The sequence below is a fragment of the Agelaius tricolor genome, unplaced genomic scaffold (genome assembly GCF_023055355.1).
Source record: "Agelaius tricolor isolate 1412-34295 unplaced genomic scaffold, bAgeTri1.0.p SCAF_9, whole genome shotgun sequence".
Classification (NCBI taxonomy): Eukaryota; Metazoa; Chordata; class Aves; order Passeriformes; family Icteridae; genus Agelaius; species Agelaius tricolor.
In genome coordinates, this window is record NW_027269269.1 from 24666209 (window position 1) to 24687553 (window position 21345).

A 21345-nucleotide genomic window follows, 5' to 3' on the forward strand; every position below is an offset into this window, starting at 1 on the left:
AAAACTTTTTTTTTTATGGTGCAGGATTCATAGTTGGGAGACATGAAAAAAAAATCCAAACTATTTCCTGCAAGTCAAAAATCAAAAAGTTGGTGTTCCAGGTGAAATGAAAGGTTTTCATTTATTCTCCCAATAGCTGAACTAAAATTAAAATAAAATTAGAGAGGACATAAAACCTCCACCATGTGGCAGAAACCAACTACCAAGGAGGCCCTGAGCATGTCTGTCACCAGTGCTTATCCTTACAAGGAGTAGTCTGAGAAAATAACAGAAGGATAAAGTAGCAAATTCAGTGTGTGTGCTATTCAGTCCAGCTCAGTGCAGTGCACCCTGACCACATGGCCAAGTCCAGGTTAGCTGACTTACTGTCTAACTGGGCACTATTCACACTGACTGGGTAGGGTGTTTGACTCAGCAACCTCCTCCCTGAGTCCCTCTGTACCCCACGGACACTCAGAGTTTATTCTGGAAGGTGGCACTGAAAGCTACAGGATATTGCCTGCATCTCCTTCTGGACCAGCATCCTCCTTGCCCTTTGCTGGCTTTGGTGGGAGGCCAGGATGCCATCCTCCCACTGGTCACTGGATGGGGTCACTCCCTCTTTTCTTAGCGACCTCTCCAGCTTGGGCTGCTTGGGGATCCAAAGTGCTCAGTCCAGTGCCAGATGAAGCCTTTGTCAGGCTGGCAAAGAATGGGCACCTTGCTTGCTGGTGGGGAGGTTTGGTGGGTGGCAGCACCATGGCTGGGAAGGGACAGGAGAAGGGATAGCCAGCAGGGCAGTGAGGTGGGAATTTCAGTGCCCACTGCTGCCACTGGGAGCTGTGGGGATCAGAAGGAGGAGAAGTGGTGCCTGACCCAGCGAGATTGGCAGACACCTGTAAAGGAGGTGGCATGGCTGTTGTCTTGGAAAAGACCCTGGTGAAGGTGCACACTGAACTTGGAGGTGATACCCAGTGAGAGTGGAACGAGTTACTGTGACTGCCCTTCTGGTTTATTTTTGTCTAGGGGAAGAGAAGTATTGTCTTTTGTGTGCAGAGTGTTTATAACTCAATTTCCCTTCTGACTGGTGCCTTGCTCCATGCTCTCTCGTCCTCCTCCATCTGGTTTCTATTGTAGTTTTAAATGAGGACAGTTTGGCTGTCTGGCAGAACAAGCAGGGTCTGTGTGACACCAGCTGCCCCTTCCAGCTCCTAAGCCTCCTAAGCTTCCAGCACAGTGTTAATTATAGGAGTGTCAAGACTGGACTCCCTGCCCCCCATCTCCTTTCTGTGCCTGCACGTACAGCCCCTGCTGCAAATCCCCATCCACGTCTGATCTTCCTTTGGGAGACACCCAGCCCTGTGACTCTGATAGAGACCTGTTGTAAAGCACATGCCAGAGCCTGTACCTTCCTCCATTCAGGGTTGTTCCCAGCCTCAGTTCATCAGGAGCCACGTCTGAAATAATCCTACCAGCTCAGAAACTCCTGGAAGTGGGAGAGAGCTGCTCACTGCTGCACTAACCTCACCACTCCCAAAAGCCCAAAAGGCTAAGCTTTGTAGAGATCAGAGCTGCTCAGGAACGCCAGAGCTACAGGTCCTGCTCAAAGAAAACATTTATTGTGCTCCAGTTCCATACAAGTGCTGCATTTAGGGGCTTGATTTGCAGGAAGTCGATGTAGTCCCTTCACCTCCAGGAATCTGAGGTCGAAGTCTGTAATTTTCACTTGCAAGTGAAAAGTGTCCTCTATGGGATTTTTTTTTTTGACATCACAAACCTGCCACAAGTTTTGGCATAATGGACTGTTTCTCTTCCTATGAGCCAAAGACCTGGTATGGCAGGAAATCTTCTACATGATGAGTGAAGGGCACTGGCAGAGATATGTGAGAAGCCCAGGGTTGGAAAAGCAAGGAGAAATGCAGGGCTGCAGTAAGAGATACGGGCAGAGCTCAGTGTATATTGCCTATTTGCAATCTATAGATTGTCTCTGCTGTGCAGTTTTCACCTACTTTTAAAAATGGGTTGAATTTTATACCTTTGCTACAGATTGTTCCCCTCAGGCCTGTGTTTTTTGCTTACCCGTCCTCAACAGACGGATCTAGCCTCTCTTCTTCTGTATAGGGGGTTTGCTTACCTGCCTGAGGCCTCTTGACCTAATTTACTCCAAGGAAACTTAGAACTCAGCCAAAAAACTGTGTGATTTAATAGGTCTTACTTTCAAGAGATCAAATTAGTCACAACAAACATCGCTATCTGCATTTTTAGTTGGTTTTCTTATTCTTAATACTGAGGTTTTAAAAAGTATCTAATAAAGCATGCTTTGTGCATGTACCCCACTTTTTGGCAGCCAGGCACCATCATATGAGGCTTGTCTCCATGAAAGACTGTTAACCTTTAGACAAACCTTGTCATGTGGCTGTCGTGATCAAATATTTTTTCTGTTCAACTAATTCTTTGGGTTGCATGGAGTTCAATGGTTTCTATTCCCTCACCCAGACAGATCTGAGATGGACATGGATCTGCCTAACTTTCATTTTTGCTGGTTACATGTCATTTATTCCAAGACCCCTACCAAGAAGGAAATTTTAATATGCCATGTATGCATAGCTTCTGCCATAAAGATGTTAAAGCCTGATTTTCCAGAAATGGAAATGAGGCCTGAAGTAATTTATCTTTCTCTTTTTTTTTAGCATTCTCTTCATCATATGATCTGAGTTCCCTAATGCAGTTAATCAGGACTTACTCAGAGATAGGAAGGTCCTCTTTTTTTGATGTGTCACTTGGACTTTTCTTGGAATATTATTAAAGAAATTTAGTGCTTCTTTTTTTTGCTCTGTCTCCTTCCACACCATTCAGTGCACATAGCAAGTAGGTGTTGCATGCACTGAAAGGAATGCTTCCCAGGTTCTTTCCTTTCTGGAAGGCTCTGCTGCACCTTCCCCTCCAAAGTCCATGAGGAGAGAATACCATAGCTCTGTGACTGTTGTGGACAAAGCTTTCACTCTCTAGACTTCAGCTGTTCTCTTTGCAATTCCATGGTTTCATGAATACTGTTTAGGCTTAGGGCCTGTGCCATGAGCTCTGCCCAACAGTTTGAGGGTCTTGAAAATCAGCACAAGGGCTTTGAGTGTGACACACCATGACCAATGTACCCATGTTATGAGTGCCTCCTCAAAAAACCCATAAAGTCAATTTTTCCCTGGTGTTTTGGAGAAGCTCCTTTGGCTGAGAAAAATTAGTCTGTTTGGACCATTCAGGCTTCCAAGTAATCACTGGGACTTTGTGCACGCCTGCGTTTGGGTTGGCCAAATGACAAGAGAAGGGACACATGAAAGGACTTCTTCTTTACTTCCCTCAGCAAGTCAGGAGGCAGAAGTGCAGCCCTTCCCTGACTGACTGGCTCAGTAGCAGTGTGTCCCTGAGGTGGTGCAAGCTTGGAGCCCTTCTCATCAGAGCCTGTGTCCTGCAGTGCTTGGCAAGGACAGGTCCACCCATAAGCTGGCTCTGGCCTCAGTGGCTCCCATGAGAAATAATAAAATAAAGAAAAATAATAATGTATTAACTGTTTTTGTTCAGGCTGTCGTTGGAGGGCTGTCTTTGGATGCCATCTGATGAAGCACATGTTAATATGTCATTATAGTCCTGAACTTTGAGCAGAAGGACTTAGGGAAGGTCCAGCCAGAGGCATTGTCTCCGGGGTGTCACAAAGATGCAGTAATTGCTATGCCTGGCTTTCCGGTTAAATCTATGGCTTAGCTGGTTTCGCTCCATACAGCTTTTGAAATGTGCAGTGCAGCAGAGTCAGCATTACAGCAGGGAACTTTTGACTTGTGCATTTACTGACTTTTGTGCCTATGGCTGTGTGAAGCATTGCATTAAATACACAGTAGTTTCTAGCACCTAATAAGGAAGGGCTTTCTTACTGTTATTGTTATAGCTTGGGTTGTTATAGTACTGGGGACAGGGAGCCTTGATCTGACCAAGAGAATGGGGGGTTCTTATACCTATATAATGGGGAAAAAATAAACATATACTTTGGGTCCAAGTCTGGATGTAAATGTTGTGCCTCAGGCTCCTCTCAGCTTTAAGACTGGTTAAGTCTTTGTCTAGTTATGCTGATGGAGTTCTTTTGAAGCCGATGTCAGGTTTTGTCAGTGTGCAGATCTAGTCAATATTTGAACTTTATACCCCCTCAGTGGGATTTATGAGCACTAAACTGTGGGTATGTAGGCTTATATGGAAGTGTGAATGCTTCTCTGATTTTTATCCAAGCCAATGAGACCTTTTGGCACAATTCAGCAAGGCTGGAGCTCTATACTGAGGAGGGTGGAGGTTCCCAGGACCTCAAGCTTTACCACATGCTTTCAATTAGAATGAAAAAGCTTATTTTATTTTATTTTGGAAGAAAAATGAAGAGAGGGAAACCCTACCTTTCTTTCTGCTATGTTACTGTGACTTCAGGGTCAGTCATTGCCACATGTCAATGAGCGTTGCATGGCACAACCACAGCATATCCTCATGGCCACTTTGCAGGGGCTATTTTTGATTTGCCCTGTATTTCTTTCATTGCTGTACCCTTCCCTGCATCCACAGAGAGCCTCTGCTGTTTTTTCATGGAACTGTTTCCTCTGTGGTGACTTGTGGGAGCTGTCAGTGTGTATTCACTGGACATCTTGCTTTGCTCTCCTCTCGTAGTCCCTTATGTGCTGAAGAGCTGTGCGGAGTTCATTGAGACTCATGGCATCGTGGATGGGATCTACCGGCTCTCAGGAGTGACATCCAACATACAGAAGTTGAGGTAAGGGCAATGTTTGGGAGTGTCAGGGACATTGCTCAGTACCTTTTTGGTGCTAGTCCCTCAGGTACAGACTGTGGCCAACAGAGCTCCACACTGATGCAGAAGATAAACTGTCTTTGAAGTTGCTAACAGGGGAAAACAACATTTTAGGGATTAGCTCAAAAAAACTTATGTCTCCCTCTGCATCTATTAATGGGAAAGGCAGGGAGGGTCTCAGTGCAAATACTGAGTTGCTCTCTCTCACTTTGGGACAAAGCAATCTCTTTATATCAGTTTGAGGTCTGCTCCCTGCATTTGGGATAATGGAGACTAATTGAAACCTCAGGCCCTGAACTTGGGACGCAATCTGGGCTAGCCTGAAGAGACATCTCTGCTTTCCCATTTGTTTTTTCTCTAGCTGTAAACGAGGGTGGAGTACTGGCCTGCTACAGCTCTTATTCACCCATATTGTTATGGTTCCATATTGTTTCAGACAAGAGTTTGTTTCTGACCAATGCCCAGATTTGACAAGGGAAGTTTACCTCCAGGACATCCACTGTGTGGGGTCACTCTGCAAGCTGTACTTCAGGGAACTGCCCAACCCTCTCCTCACTTATGAGCTCTACAAGAAATTCACGGTAAGACCCTTGGCTGTTCTTGTTCTCTCCAGCAGTGTGGATGTGCTGCAGATTCCTCCATGACAGCTGTTTGGGATTCACTCCAATGTCCTGGCTTCTGGTGCATCTATCCATATAAACACTTCTCAGTGCTCTTCCCTTCTCATCTTGTGTTGGCTCTCTTTCCCTGTCCTTGTTTCTTTTCACCATTTCATGTTTATTTCTCTCAGTTTGTCTGCTGTTTCCTCCCCTTCATCTTGCTCATTTTTTCACTTTGAGCATTACTTCTCTGCTGCCTCTTTTTATCCCCATTGTGCACCTCCTCCCAGCACTACTAATTCTCTTTCTTTTCCTCATTACTGTCCATCACTGAGTCTTCTGGCTCACCTGGGCTTGTGATCATAATCACAGGGGTGAGGTTTCCTGATCCCTGTCCCTCCAACTGTCCCTGACACCTGCACAAATTGATTGCCCAGCCCATGTGTAAAGCACCAACATTTCTGCATCTGTCACACTTTTCATACTGTTTGTAGGGCTGCAGATGAGGATACTGGTTATGCCAGATACGGCATATCGGGTCCATCATGATGACATTATAAATACAAATGGCAGAGGAAAGTGGCAGCTGGCCAAGCAGAAATCTCTAACTTTGTTTAAAGAGATTACAATTCAAAGAGTAGTTACTTGATTCTGGAAAACAGCCATAGATTATATGTGGATACAGTTGGAGCTTAGGAGCAGACTGCGGGGGAGCAGAAATATAAGACCACAAAGCCTGAATTTTTAAGAGACTTGGCTAATTTTGATGACAGATAATATTTTATTAAAAGGTGGCACAGCAAGCTATGCTTGTTATTAAAGCTGCGTGTTTCTTAGCTCTCTAAATCTACTTTCAGTTTTTTATGACACCAGCAAATTTACATTCCATCATTGAGGCTGAAATCTTGCATGCTGAAGGTATGCACGTCCAGCTAAAAGAATTTACCAACTTCTTAAGATAACTGGTGTGGGGGATGGGAAAGATTGTTTTCTCAGTGTTAGAAACATCCGTCCTTTGTTAAGAATTTCTGTCATCCTGCTCTTTCCCATTTGCTGGGAGGAGGAGGTGACAGCCATTGCCAAAAATGTCAGATGTTGCAGAGAAGAAGTTCTGCAAAATCAGGTGTTGCTATCTGAGTTGCCTCTATCCTGAATCAAGCACTTCCAAATGACACTGCTGTGGGACAGGAGGCACTGGGAGAGATCCATGGGGTCCTCACAAGGAGATGCTCTCCAAAGTCTCCCTGTTGCCTGTTTTGGAAAGAGGTGTCAGTGCAAGGGGTGCTTGCTGTGGGGCAAAGCCAGATGGGACCAGCCAAGCAGGAACTCGCTGTAAGAAGTCAGGTAGCTGTTAGGGACATGACTCTGCTGGGGATTTTGGGGTGGGAGTGGCTTGCTGTGCTGCCTGACAGCCGTGCAGTAATGTCAGGTGTCTTGCTGTTCCAAATTTTAAGTAAGATTGGTCTTTGTTTCAAGGTGATGTAGAGTCAAATCTTCAGGGAAAATCCTGAACAGATTTGAAAAATTGACCTGTATCCTCAGGATATAAGGATTTTGAGGATATGAGGTAGGATTGCTGGAGACAGTCAGGATGAATAGGATCTTGAAAATACAGGGTATCATTCAACCATTCACTGTAACTGATGAGTCTCATTCTTGTTGGAGCTATTTGGCCGGTGTCTTCCTGGCTATCACTACTGATTTATGGAAGAAAAAATGCTCTAAAGGAAACATTAAGATTTAGATGGAAACTTCTTTTAGGAAAGAATGTTTGCTGAAAAGTGAAGTTTTGGGATGATGACTTGCAGATTTTCAGTAGATACATTTGGTAAATAGCTTTATTCAAAAACAAAAGGGAAAACATTTCTGTAACTGTCTGAGTGTTTCTTTTACAAGTATTTTCTAAAGCAAATGTTTCAATGTTACATCAACACATCTAACTTACAGAAAATGTCTTTCAGAAAAGGGTTAAATAGTTCCAAATTTTAATTATCATTTCTGTAACTAATGTTTGAGTGTGATGCTTTTGGTCAGCCTTGAACAGTTGTTTTCTAAAATCTTATGCCATCCTCCCAAAATGTTATCACTTTGGGTTGACCTAAAAGGTTGGTTTTTTTAAATCTCTGGCTTTTCAGTTTTTCCACTTAGCCACAAAATCCATTATTCATGTAAGCCTGCTCAGAAGGGATTTATAATTGGTAACCCAGCTGACAGGAAGCACAGTCAGATACTAGGAGGAAAGAAAGAAGAAAGACCAATTCCCCAAGGAGCAGAAAACCCCCTAGGAGCGTGTGTGTGCGTGGGGTGTCTGAGCAGGGAACAGTGGCAGCTGTACCTCAGCAGACGAGTGCTGGTTGGAATAAAGAACACATACTAATCCCAGCCTGACTGAGCCAGAGCTGGCTCCGAGCTGGGATAGGCTGCACTTTGAGTCACCACAGTGATTCAGAGATTTCTGTCTAAGGAAAGTCAAATTCTTTATGAGTAGGGAAGGGTTGTCCTTTTGGTCATCACTATGTCAAGTTCACAGGTGTAACATTCCAGTCATGACCTCACTGGCTATGAATTTTTGCCAAACGATTGCCATCTTGTATCCTAGTGATGGATGGTTGTTTCTCAGGACAGATAAGTTGACTCTGCTTGGCTTGTTCTAGCCTGGGCATAGAGGGACCAGCTCTAGGAGGCCAAGCTTACCTTCTCTCTCTGGACTGTATTCCACTTGTTAACCAGGGCTCATGAATTGTGGACTCCCAGAATCACTAGCGGAGTTAAAAAAAAATCTTAAATGGCATAAATCCATACCATGATGAACAGATATGCAAGAAATTGAATTATTGGTTTTTCCTTGAATTTTGTATTCTGCTGCTGTAATCTGCAGTTTTGGAGGGCTCCTCAGGTCACAAATGTGTGGGTCAGACATGTGGCTTGGAGGACTGAACAGGTCATGACCTCAGAGAAGCTGGTATTCACTTGCTGTCTAATCATTAGGTCTTTGAGACCCGAAGGTTGAATATGGGAATGAAAATATGCACCAGGGGAGAAAATATTCTGTACAATCTAGTTGAAATCTAAGGTGCACCAGTTAAAGTTTTTATTTCTCTCAGTCTCCATTTTTGGACAAGGCTATTCAACTGGAAACTTTGTATTAAGATTACAAGAGCTCTTATGCTTCAGATTTCTGGGCTTCTTTTTTAAGGCACCATAGATATTGGCGATGGAGAGAGACGGAGAGACTGACTCAGTGATCAGAATCTGATTTTATTGTGGGATACAAATACTTATATACTATTTCAGGGAGATTAGTAATGTGTACTACAATGATTAGGTTAAAATCACATACACAAACTTATGCACATAATAACATGTCTTGCTTGCAGAGTTTAATGGGATTTTCTTTTTCTGGTAAACCCGTTTGATTTAATCTTCTTGCAATCCAGGTCTAATTTTCAAAGTTCCGTTTGCTTTTGCCAAGGCATCCTGTTATCAAATCTCTTATGTTAACCAGGTCCAAAGCCCATCATCTGTCTTGTGTCCCCCAACATTCCAACACATAGACATTTGTAAAATCACTAGAAGGAGTTAACCTGCCTTTAGTTTGGGCAAACCAAATACATGCGCATCTCATATATCCCTAACTAGTGAGCTCACTTGTTTTGATCTGCCATCACTTCTCTGGCCTGGAAACTGGCAGTGTTTGGTTAGGTGCTGGTTGCAGGTGAGAAGTGATCTGCAGGGAAGAGGGCAGTGACAAAAGCAGCGGTGGTAGCATCGTCACGGGGGGTGCTGTAGTGGCTACTGCAGGAAGATGCTTCTCTGGCAGTCGCTGGTAATTTCAGGTTCATGATGTTTAAGTGATGGATGGCTTGGGAAGGGTTGCTTCCTTCCTTTCCTCCCATGGTGGAGCTCACATCTGTCTGGAGGCAAAGCTTGTACTGGCTGTGTGGGTCACAGCATCTTCCTTTGAACTTGCTCCAAACTCCAGCGGCAGTCGGGTGGGTAGGAGGAGGTTCCCAGACAGTTGTGCACTGTTTGAACTGCTTGTCCTCCCCCAGCAGAAATATTGAAAGGGAATAGCTGAACAGATGAATGTCAATGCAGTGAACTCCTAGGAATGCTGACAAAAGCTCCTCATGGCTCTCTGAGCTCTTGGTCTGTAGAGATTTGCTCAAGACTGAGATGTATAACTTTGATTCTGTCTAAGCCTGAGTATAAGAATTTATTAATCTGCTGGGCAGGGATTCTGCTATGGCTTCTTCCATCATGAAAGATGCAAACCCACAAAAATAATCCCCTCAGCTATGTTGTTATGACAGTCAAAATATTGTTTATTTTGAAGAATACAGAACATGTATATCCAAGGTATTCTCATAACACAGCTTGAAAAACATGTTTTAAGAGGTTATTTTTGGGGGTGTCATTGCTTTTTGCTTTTTCCATTATTTTCACTTCTCTCTTTCTCCTCTCTTTTTATTTCATCCATCATTACACAATTTAAAAAAAGTGAAAAGAATCAAAAAAATACCCCATGAAAAGCAAAGCAAAACAAACCAACACAAACCAAAAAACCCCCTGTAATTTGTAATTGAAGGTCTAAGTCCTTGATTGCCCCTCTCCCATAAATACTGACCACCATATCTGAATGTCTGGGCATGGTGTGCTGAGACATGGAATAACAGTGCAGGAAATCTCTGCTGTGCTGGGGACACAAAGAAACTTCTTCTTCCAATAGCTCTGCAGGGTAACAAGAGAGCATTCCCTCTGAGACAGGGTGTCTTGTGTGACCCTTCTTATCCCTCTTTCTTTTCCCCTGAGTCCATTGCCAGGGTCTACTGTTTCCTTGTGTCCCTGCAGGAAGCAGTGTCGCGCTTCCCCGAGGACGAGCAGCTGTCACGAATTCAAAATGTCATCCAGGAGCTCCCACCATCACATTACAGGTAAGATTGTGTCCACAGAGGTGCTGAGGATCAGCTTGGTGACCTCACCCTCATCAGGGAATAGTGCCTGAAATAGCTCTAGGATTCATTTCCAGAAATCAATTTCCAAAAGCTGACTCACCATTTCCAAATCTGGCAACAATTTATCTGGGCATTTAAATATCATTGAACAAACCTTTGTTAGAGACAGAACAAGGTGTCCCTGCTGCAGTCTTACCATCCTCCTTCTCCAAGTATGAGCACTGTGGCACCCTTGGGCAGTGTCCTGGGTGTGGTAAGGAGAAGATGATCTGCTGGAGGTGCTTGAGCTCAGCCTTTGCATCATGCCATTCCCTCTTCCACCCATCTCCCGTGTTCTTTGCTCCCATCATGCTAAGGATAGTTTGGTTCATGCCCCACCCTTGGCCGCCCCAGCTGGAGCTCAGCTGTTCAGGTATTGACTGCCATCCCATGCAGATGCTGGTGCTGTGTCTCCTCTGCCCCATGGGCTCTGTGGTGCCATTGCAGACACCTGGGGAGGGGACAGGGCTAGCTCTGAGCCTCGCTCTCCCAGCAGGCAGGCCCTGGTAACGTGACACATTTTTCTCTCTTTGTGTGAAACCACTGCAGGACGTTGGAATACCTGATCAAGCACCTGACTCACCTGGCCTCCTTCAGCAACATGACCAACATGCACACCAGAAACCTGGCCTTGGTGTGGGCTCCAAATCTCCTCAGGTACGGTAGAGGTTCCTCTAATCCAGAGCACCATGCTGAGTTCCAAGGGGAGTGGCAGCATCTGAGCTTAATGACCTGAGGGAAATGCAGAGATGCGGAAAAGCTGAGCAACTAAAGGGAAGAGCATAGCAGAGCAAACAGCTTTTCTTCCAGGTTGAATAATCTAAGGTTTTACTGCCAGCGTCCAAGGAAGCTTGTGGGTTTGTGTGTTTCTTATTAAAAAAAAGTTGTTATTTGCAAGTTTAGCATAGATTTAGAAATGGGGACTTAACTCATCACTTGGGAATGTTAATGACATTTTTGATGGTGCCAGTGCTTCTGCAGCAGGGCAGTGAGAGACAGCAAGGATCAGAAGGGAGAAAAACAGGGCAATAATATTAGAGACCTGTTCCCAGATCTGCTTGTGCAAAATTGAGATGAGCTTGCTGGGCTTGAAATGGCAGCCAGTGTCAGATCTCAAGACCACCAGCTAGTTTTTCATGTTTGTTATGCCTGGCACTCTGCTGTGAAGAAGCCTGGATTAGATGCAGGCAGGGGTTTGGCTGCTATGTTGTAGAGCTAAGCAGAACAAGGAAAAATAGCATATGGAAAAGAAAAATTAAATATTTTGTATCTTGTCAAAATTCCCTTTCCATCCATCCAATACCCCTGTATTTAGAGGAATGAACTATGCAAGGAGAGTGCAGGACTGCAGCTGGGCAGGAGAGGGGTGATGGCAGAGCCATCAGGGTAGCCCTGGGCTGGCAGAGAAGGTTGGCTAGAGAGATATAGGCCTGAAAAGCATGCTCTAAAGAGTTATCTCACCCTTCTGAATCCCAAAAATGCCAGAGCAGGTTCGGAAAATGAATCAAATGTTGACTCTATTGAATACCATAAATTGGGACTTTACTACTGAGACATTTTCATTCTAACATCTGTCCTTGTCAAAAAAAAAAAAAATGAAGTCTGTTTTTCCTTTGCAATCTTTAATAAGTACAAGTCCCAGGGAGGAAAAGAAAGGAGCAAGCAATGCAACTGCAGTCTCCTTACAGGGTTATCCTCTTGGCAATGCCCCAAGCTGTTATCTAACACACCAGTCATTAACTTTACAAAGGATCCATTGCCCAAAGATAATTCAGCACAGCAACACTTAGGCATGTCAAGATAAGGAATATTCCTTTGCTGAGAGCAAGATTGAGAATGTGGGAGCACAGGGGGCGCAGAAAAGAGACTATTAGGGCACATGGTGAAGTATTGAAGAAATTGGCATGGGGAAGACCTGAGCAGGGTCTAAGGGATTTCACTGAGAGGTCATTGAAGCACTAAGTAGAAGCAGCCTTTGAAGGCTCCTGTGTTGTCTTTCAGGCCCAGCCTTGACATAGCTAAAATAGGAAAAAGAGAGAAGAATGGAACTGAGTCACAGTTTTACCTGCTGAAAATGTAAAAGCCATGTGGGGAAAATAACACATTCAGGAAAGGAAGTAGCAGAGATGGCAAAGAAATCAAAGAAAATAATTTTTAAAAGAGTGAAAAGACAAAGAGGAGATGAGGGCCTGTGAGGGAAGGAGAGGAAGAGGTACAGCAAGAGTGGGGAAATCATCCCAGTTGCCTTGCTTGCAGGAAGAAATCTGGTCTGTCCTTGCCAGGGGCTGTGTGTGGCAATGCTCACTACTGGTACCCCTCTTTGCTCATGCAGGTCAAAGGAGATTGAGGCAGTTGGCTGCAATGGGGATGCAGCTTTCCTGGAGGTGCGAGTGCAGCAGTTGGTGATCGAGTTCATCCTGAACCACGTGGATCAGATCTTCAACAACAACAGGAAAGCCAGCTCTGCAGAGAACATTGGTAGCAACCTCCCTGAGCCACTTCCCGTGTCACTTGCTATGTCATTCATCTCTCCCTTCAACTAACATTACAAGCACAGAACCCTTGCTATCAGCACAGACTTCCCCAAAGACACCTTGAGCCCAATATCGCATTACTCTTGTCTTCTTCATCCCTATCTTCAACATTTTCTTTCTCAATACTGGCCTCCTTTAGTGTTTTCTCAGGTTGCCTTATGTCTCATCCTTTGCATGATCGCCTGTGGCTTAACCCTTTCTCCAAAAGGAAGAACCACCTGATTGATTCTCAATATTGGTCTAAACTTTCTCTATAAGTCCATCAGCCACAGTCTCAGCTCTTCTGTCAGATTCCCCCAGTTACAATTCCTCATACCAACAATACCTGCCCTGCGGCCACTATTTCCACCCAAGTCAGAGGTCACACTCCCAGGCACTCCTGGAAAAAAAAATTAATCTTGTGCTCCAAAAACTTTTATCTTGTTCCTGTGGACATTTTATAAAAGAGATGTATTTTTTCCTGGGACATCAATAGTTTCCAGAGATGCTGATTTTGCTGTTTAGTGATGGTTTTGTTGGCAAAGACTGGGAAGTGAGAAAACATGGATCCACGGTGACCTCACATAATTGCAGAAATATGCACCTTCCCATTTTACACACTCAAAAGACTTCTGATACCTTCAGTACTCAGGCAATATCCACCTTTCTGCTCTGCAGCCCTGTGTCAGTTCATTCTGCCCATCTTTACCTTAACATGGCTTTGCCCCTGCCCCCACAAACAGACACTTTGGGCTATTAGTGAGACTGCTTTCTGTGTCCCTGAAATGGATTAAAAAGTTAAAGTAATGCTGGTTTTTAGAACAATCCCCCATCCTGCAACAAGACAAGGAGAAAGATGTGGAAGTGAGAGAAAGAACCAAATTGAGATCAGGGAGTGAACTGCTCCAAAACTGAGGGAGGGTGGGGGTGAGATGGAGGAAGGGAGTGAGGGAGGAGTAAAGGGAATGTGTGAATCCTGGTTGTTTTCAGAGACACCTCCTTCACACAGAAGTGTCTGCAGCAGAGGAAGCAAATCCCCACAACACAGCCTTTGGCTGGCAAGCATAGCCCCTGCTGGGAATGTTCTCAGATGGATAAGGTTGCTGGGGAGCTGAAAGGCTTATCTGACAAAAAGCCTTTCTCCCTGCACGTGCCACTTCTTTCCCCCCTCCACAGGAGATGTTCCAGTTAAATAAAGTCATGAAGCTCTTGCTCTTATTTCTCCTCACCCCAGGCTGGAATGTATTTTCTTGTTTTTCAGAGAGCGCATCAGTTGTGAAAAGTTTGACCCTCCCCTCGGCCTCCCTGCCAATGAAACTGGTGAGCCTGGAAGAAGCCCAGGCACGGAGTCTGTCTGCATCCCATCCTGCTCGGAAGGAGAGGAGAGAGAACAGCTTGCCTGAAATTGTTCCTGTAATTGGGTCCCTCTTCCACACAGTTGTTGACCTTCCTGACAGCAAGTAAGTGACAAGAGGAGTGTAAAGCACAAACAGAAAAGTGCAGGTTCCCCAGTGTGATTGGGCATGATTCTTTTGTTAATGTGATACCCCCACACCTGCACTCATCTGAATCTACTGCCACTACACAAAGAAAATTCAGTGTCCTCAAAAGAGGCAGAGCTACTCCTGAGAAGTATTTCAGGTGCTGGGTTCATAGCTTCACTAGCTCTCCTCTCTCCATCAGGGCAGAACCTCACAGTCCTCCTGCAGGAGGAATGAGTTGTCTACATCCTTGTGCCAGCTCAGAAGTTGGCTAAACAGGGGATAAGCATGGAGCACGTTGGGGCACAGCTCATCTACGAGTTCCACCTGCTGGTGGCTGGTCCAGGGCATGCCTGGTGCCACTGACCTGCTCCAGATTCTTCATTCTCCTGGTTCCTCTGCAATTTCAGCCAAGCAGGAAGGTTCATTTTCACTCCCAGCATGGAGAGACATTTACATAGTGGCACCTATGCCAGCTACGTCTATGCCAGGAGAAGAGTCTGATTGCAGCTGAGGTTGCTGCAGTTGTCGGCACAGCTGCCCAGAATAAGTATTTATCTATTGGTCTATCTAACTGTTAATATATGGCCACTCTACTGCCTGGTTCAGATAGATTATAGCCTCTACAGCAGGAAGCTCATTAATCTACTGACCCAGAAAGCACCAGAACAAAGATATTTATTGGCACTTGATATATTGAAGCATAAAGTAGTCATCTAAGAGAACACTGGCAAGAGGATAACCAGCTTAAGACAAAAATATGTTTGTCCCTCTAGAGTGTCTTCTCCTTTCTCATTTGAGAAGTCCTATCCCCAAATATTAATCCCCTTTGAAGGACTGATTTGTACTTCTCTGTGTATTGATCAGAAAGAAAAGTAGAAATATGGGGTTAGAAAGTCCAATATGGAGAGCAGCACAGGGAGCTAAGAGAATTCTTGCTCTGAAAGATGGGGAGGTTGAAGGAGGAGTCAGAATGAGAATGAAGTGAAACAGATCTTCACAAAGAAATATGTATACAAGGAAAAAATTGCATTAGGACAAGAAGCTCCTTTCTGCAAAAGCTGGGATTTCCAAAGAGACTCAGGGAACTGGTGTCCCACTTCTTCTGAGGGTTATGAGAAATTGGTTTAATTCCCTTAAACCTCCTCCTGTTTGGTTAGTACATTATACTTGCACATGAATATATAACACCTGTGATTAAATTAAGGTTGGCCTGAGAAGCATTAATAGCTAGTTCTCATTAAGGAATCCCTTTATTTTTGTCATAAGACATGGTCTTTAAAGCATAACTTTGTGCACTGAGAAATGGTACCAGTTACATCAGTTCCCTGGAGTTTATCATACATTGTGTCATTAAAGCCTGTTAAAAAAGCAATTTCTTTTGCTTTATTTCAGGATAGTCTGAGCTTTGAAAACCACTCTTTTCTGGAGACAAGCATGGTTGATTGCTCAATCACTGTTGCTGTAGCATGATGCCAGAACTAACTATCTGAAGGCTTAGGTGTCTTTCCATCCATGAAATAGTTAAATCAGCAGTACAGATAAATCATTTACAGCGTGATTGCTACCTATGCAGCCAACAAGGGTTGGTTGTATGGCTATGCTTTGCATGCTTTAGAGTTAAAAGAGGTGTGAGAAGAAAAAAATAGAAAGTGTTGAGGGGAGACAGCTCAGAGGCCTTTGGAGGGCATTAAAAAGGCAAAAGTCTCTAAGGTTTGGTGACCATCTGAGCCTTTTTTTCTTACAGGAGGAAATTATCCACCAAGTCCAAGAAATGGAAGTCAATATTTAATTTGGGCCGTTCTGGCTCAGAATCAAAGTCTAAACTGAGTCGAAATGGGAGTGTCTTTGTAAGGGCACAGAAGCTCTCTGGTAAGAACACACTTTACAGCTGAATATTTCTCTCTGAGGCTTTCTCCTGTGTTGTTGGTAGCATGGGACAGCCTGTATCCACTTGCCACTAATGCCATAGGCTTGAGATAGTCTAATGGGGTTCTCCTTGTTGCCTGGTTTCATGCCCATCTCATTTTCCTGTGATGGCAAGAAACACCCTTCCAGGAGGATTGGACAGATAGCTACAGTAAATATTGCATGTTGGCATCTGATAAACAGGCTCCTGTTGTCCAGCTGTCAAGTCTGGGGACTAGGAAATGTGTAGGTTTGGATTAGTCCACTGTTCCAGCCCAGCCAGTCTCTGTCTCCTGAGGCTCATTATGTGGCACTGGGTGAATGGCTGTCTTTCTAGGCTGTCCTTCCAGGCTGTCCTTACACTAAAGGACTTTAAAGAACCAACTGCATTCAGTGTCTTTTGAAAAATGAGGCACCAGGAGTGCCTTCAGCTCTGTCTCTCAGCACTTTGAGGGAAGCCATTGCTTTTGCAGAATTTACAAGAGAGAAGTTGTGTTTTCTTCTGGCTGTAATCCCAAGTTCTAACCTCTCCTGGGCTGCAATCTCTTAAACACTCTGCTTCCTAGAAAATCACATGGCAGTGCCAGTTCTCAGTGTTAAGAAATGATGACTCAAGCTCTAAAAATCATGAACTTGACTCAAAAGTAATCACATTCTTAAAAAGAAAGCATGCCCTTTTATTTTGAATTTATAAAGAAATGTTTTGGGTTTATATGTTCCAGATTTTTTTTGGTATCTCCAAGTCAAGGAATTGTTTTCTATAGGGAGATGAAAGTGGATTTTTTCTTTATATAACCTCATGACTTCAGGAGCTGGTGTTTGGAGGACCACTGCCTAACATTGTAGAACTTCAAATAAAACATTTAATATTGGCATCATTAGCTACCACCACATATAGGAGAGGCTGTAGTTGGATCAGAAATGAGTGTGAAGCCAAATGCTGGATCCAGCTCTTTTTGGACCCCTGCCTTCCTCATATTTTGAATGTACAGATGGCCTCACACAGTGTGGCCGTGACAGACTTCAAAATAGCTCTCTATCCTATATTGATCACGGGATCGCCTTCTCACTTTGATAAGGAATACTCTGTCCCAAAATAGCACTAACCCAAGGAGGCCCAGGAATGATGGCAGCCCCAGTGATCGTGGAGGCTGAGCCTTGTTCCAAGGACAGAGCTGAGTGACGGAGGGCTGGACATTTTCACCAGGAGGACACGCAGATGCACAGCCTTGTGCAGAGTTTTCAGCACTGAAGCAGTGCCTTTCTGTGCTCCTGTGTTACATTTTTCAGTGCTCTCTGCTTACGGCCTCATGTGAGGGAGCAGACAAAGTTGCTGCTGAAACTCATCACATGCTTTAGCATAGCTTGAGTCTGTGCACACAAATCTGTAAGTCACATAAAATGTGACTTACACAGTTCCCCAGCTTGAATTCTGTTCCTCCTGGAAAGCCGAAACAGCGCTCAAGACATCACGTCCTATGAAAGTAAAAAGCCAGGATGCCATATAAATGTAAAAAGTAGCTGGAGTTTCTCCTATGCTCTTGTGAGAGTCAGAGCCAGAAGCCTCAATTATATAAACAAATGAAGTCCAACAAGCCTGCTGACTTTCTGCTTTACCTACTTTGTGCAACTCTGTAAACAGCAAACTTTACTTCCAGACATTTTCCAGATCTCCATGGACCCTTTCTGGGCTGCCAGAGACTCACTTGTCTTCCTTGCCAGCTACATTTCTCCACCTCCCTTCCTTTTTCACAGCAGTAACAGCTACAAGCTTCCAAACCCTCTCAGGAACAGACCTGTAGAGTGTATAGTAACAAATGACAGCTTGTTTCTGGACAAGCAAGTCCAGTGAGCATGGCCAGCAAAATAGGTCTCTCACTGCCCTCAGAAATTTCCCAGAGTTCTTGCTGGAGGCAGGGTATGTTCACATCAGCAAAAGAGCTGGGAGTGCAACGTAAAAATAACCCAACATTTGCTATCAGGAATGAGAGGTGATAAGGCATTTATGTCTGTTTAGTTAAAAAGTCCCCCACAACCAATAGGCTGACTAAGTTGGGGAGGGGAGTGGCACATGGCAGCTTTGGGGATGCTTAACTGCTTCAGAGTGGAGGTGGTGTTGTCTGGCTGGGTTAAGTATAGCTCTCCACATGTCCAGCAGGTGCAAAGCTGTTGTCAGCACTAGCAGATCCCCAGCTGTGTGGACAAGTGTTGTGGGTAATAAGCCATGTGGTGTAGATACATGGGGGAATGCTTGGAAATGGAAAATGTCTGCCTGGCATGCCTATCTATATGTATGCAGCCTTTGATCTTTATGGCCTGAAGCCTGCAAAGCCACAGGATCTGATACCTGCTTCTAAAACTCTTTTTCTACAGAAAAAGCAACTATCCGGCCTGCAAAGAGCATGGACTCGTTGTGCTCCCTGCCAGTGGAAGGTGAGACATCCCTAGCCTGCCTGTACTGTAAGGGGGAAGGATTGCAGCTCTACATTTTCAGCAGCATGGATCACAGAATCACAGAATAGTTTGGGTTGAAAGGGACTTTAGAAATCTTCTAGTTCCAAAACCCCTGCCACAGGCAGGGACACCTTCCACTGCACCAGGTGGTACCGACACTTGAGCAAGCCTTGAACACTTCCAGGGATGGGGTATCCACAGCTGCTGTGGACAGCCTGTTCCAGAGTCTCACCACCCTCAATGGATGGGCAGTCTGTGTCTATCTCACCAGGTTGTGTATCTTCCTGTACTTATGCCATGGCTGCTGACGTGTGTCCCCACCTCTGTGTGCGTGCATTTTTTATTCTTTCCTGTGTTATCTCAGTGCATCCACCTGAGAGTTACCTCTGTGTTTAGCTGCACCTTTCTTGGCAGTTGGACTGCTTTGATTTCTTTCTTGGTTATTCTGGGCACAAAAATCCCATTTGTAGGTGAAAAAGGCTTACAAAAAGGTGACAAAGGCTGGCGTGTGCATTGTGGGCACTATGTGATAGCCCTAGACTGGGCTGCATTGGATGGAGAAGGGTGTCTAATAAAAGCCTGAGCTGGCTTCCACTGGAGAGCATTCAGTCCTGTGCTGCCTGCCTGTTTTGAAGGAAGCCCTAGGCTAGAGCATAGAAAGCCTTCAGTGCTACTTGGCTTCATCTATCTGGATAAATGTGAGTGTTCAGCAGGGCAGGACTCATCCCGGGAGGGATTGAGGAGGGCTCCTCACAGAGGAAGTTTGTTTGCTAGTTCTTTGCTTCCCACTGACTTGCTCCTCTGTTCCCGTTTCTAGGGGAGGATGACAAAAGCAGGTTCAAACGGTCAGTGACTACTGGAGGATTCTTTGTTCCCACCAAGATACGGACAGGAGGCACAGGCAGCTCATATGACCTCAGCAAGCAGAATGAGTGGGAGCGGGAAGGATCTGCCATGGGGGCCAAAGGAAGTTCAGAGCTGGGTGGGGAGAGAGGTCTTCCCCGGACACTGCAGGTGAAGTCACCCCCGGAGCAGCTGAAGGTTTTCCGGGTAGCAGAGGATGCTGAAAATGAGCAGACTTCAGCCAAAGGAGTGCTCATGTTCTACACCTCTGAAACAGCCACCAAGTCAGGTTTCCCAAGCAGCCTCTTTCCCTTGGAGGCCTCTCCTCATCACCAGAGGAAAGCCCTGAACATCTCGGAGCCATTTGCCGTCTCTGTCCCGCTGAGGGTATCGGCAGTCATCAGCACCAACAGCACACCCTGCCGCCTGCCCACCAAGGAGAAGCATTCCCTTTCCAGTCTAGAGGAGCTGTCTTCTCTGGTGGAGAGCACGAGCCCCTCTGCTCTGGAGCCAGGGACCCACACAAGGACAGAGCAGGCAGCAGAGCACAAGGAGAAACAGCCAGGGCCAGCTCTGCCATTGGCAGCACCCAGAGGTAAGTTGTGTTAAGGAGGGGAGTATGGATCCTCAGCTGGGCTGCTGGAAGTGCCCTGCAGCTTGGTGGTGTGGAGGTTTCTCCAGCTTGAGCTTGTGGCAGGAAAGAAACTAACCCATAGCAGGGTGGGTGTTGGCTTGATAGCAGGTCAGGGTGGTGCTTACTGCAGTGAGGAGCCTGGGGAGGTGGGTGACCTCCCAGAAACATCTGGTTGTGCCTGGAGGGAGCTCCCTAGCTTTGTTAGTTGGTGTTGGCTCTTGGCAGCACTGCTTTGTCCCAGGGCACAAGTTTCAGTCTCAAGTAGTTACATTTGTTTGTGTTTCTGATCCAGGCTCTCATCCTGAGGAGCTGGTGGCAGGTGGGAAACCTGAGTCCCTGGAAACGCCACAGCCAGCAGCAGGAAATCAGGAGACATGTGGGCAAGGCAGCTGCACAAGCAGCACCAGCAGCCCCCAGCAGTCCTCAGAGCAGAGTCCCACCTTGGAACAAACACCAGCTTCAGAGTTCCATAAGGGACCTCTCCCAGCAGACAAAGCAGAGCACGGACAGCTCAAGATGAAGGATGTCTCCTCAGGAGGCAGCAGTGACCAACAGGAGGTTGAGATGGCTAAGACAGAAGAAGGATCACGCCTAAGAGATGTGGTAAGGAAGAAGGCATGAGAAAGGTGGGGGACCATGTCATGGTGGTGGCTGGGAGGTTGTTTAAAGTTTCATTGTGTGTCTGTAGTTGTGAAAACTCAGTCTGTAACTTAGGCCAAGCAGCACCAATAATTGGCCATGAACTGATTTATTTCACTTCTGTGAAATCACCATGTGGCGATTTACCTTTATGTAACTACCTGCTGTCCCCTTTTGGTCATCTTTTCCTGTAACTGTAGAATTTCAGTCTGTACCATCTGTCTGCTCTGAGACTCTCCAGATGTGAGATTGTCCGGATGTCTGAACATTTTGACCCGTGGTCTCTGAATTCCCCTTCTATTTTTGCTGTCCCATTTGTCCTGGACAGCCTGAACAGTCCTTTTTACTCCTATTCTCTACACACAATTTTATTTTTTTAATTCTTACTATTTTTTGCCTCCTCTGTATCTCTGGCAAAGCCTTTTCACCAAGTTCCTTACAGCGATACTCATCTCTGGACAGCTATT

The 21345-nt window shown here is 45.3% G+C and overlaps 1 protein-coding gene across 1 annotated transcript in view; it reads left to right on the forward strand.

The window, feature by feature from the left end:
- ARHGAP31 (Rho GTPase activating protein 31) overlaps positions 1-21345 on the forward strand; it is a 59913-nt gene that overhangs the window by 30668 nt on the left and 7900 nt on the right. Inside the window, exons 2-11 of the mRNA XM_071433315.1 lie at positions 4675-4777; positions 5250-5394; positions 10264-10346; positions 10956-11063; positions 12739-12884; positions 14181-14379; positions 16148-16272; positions 18682-18741; positions 19580-20200; positions 20532-20842. Coding sequence (XP_071289416.1) covers positions 4675-4777; positions 5250-5394; positions 10264-10346; positions 10956-11063; positions 12739-12884; positions 14181-14379; positions 16148-16272; positions 18682-18741; positions 19580-20200; positions 20532-20842 — 1901 coding nt within the window. The remainder of the gene's footprint in view (positions 1-4674; positions 4778-5249; positions 5395-10263; positions 10347-10955; positions 11064-12738; positions 12885-14180; positions 14380-16147; positions 16273-18681; positions 18742-19579; positions 20201-20531; positions 20843-21345) is intronic.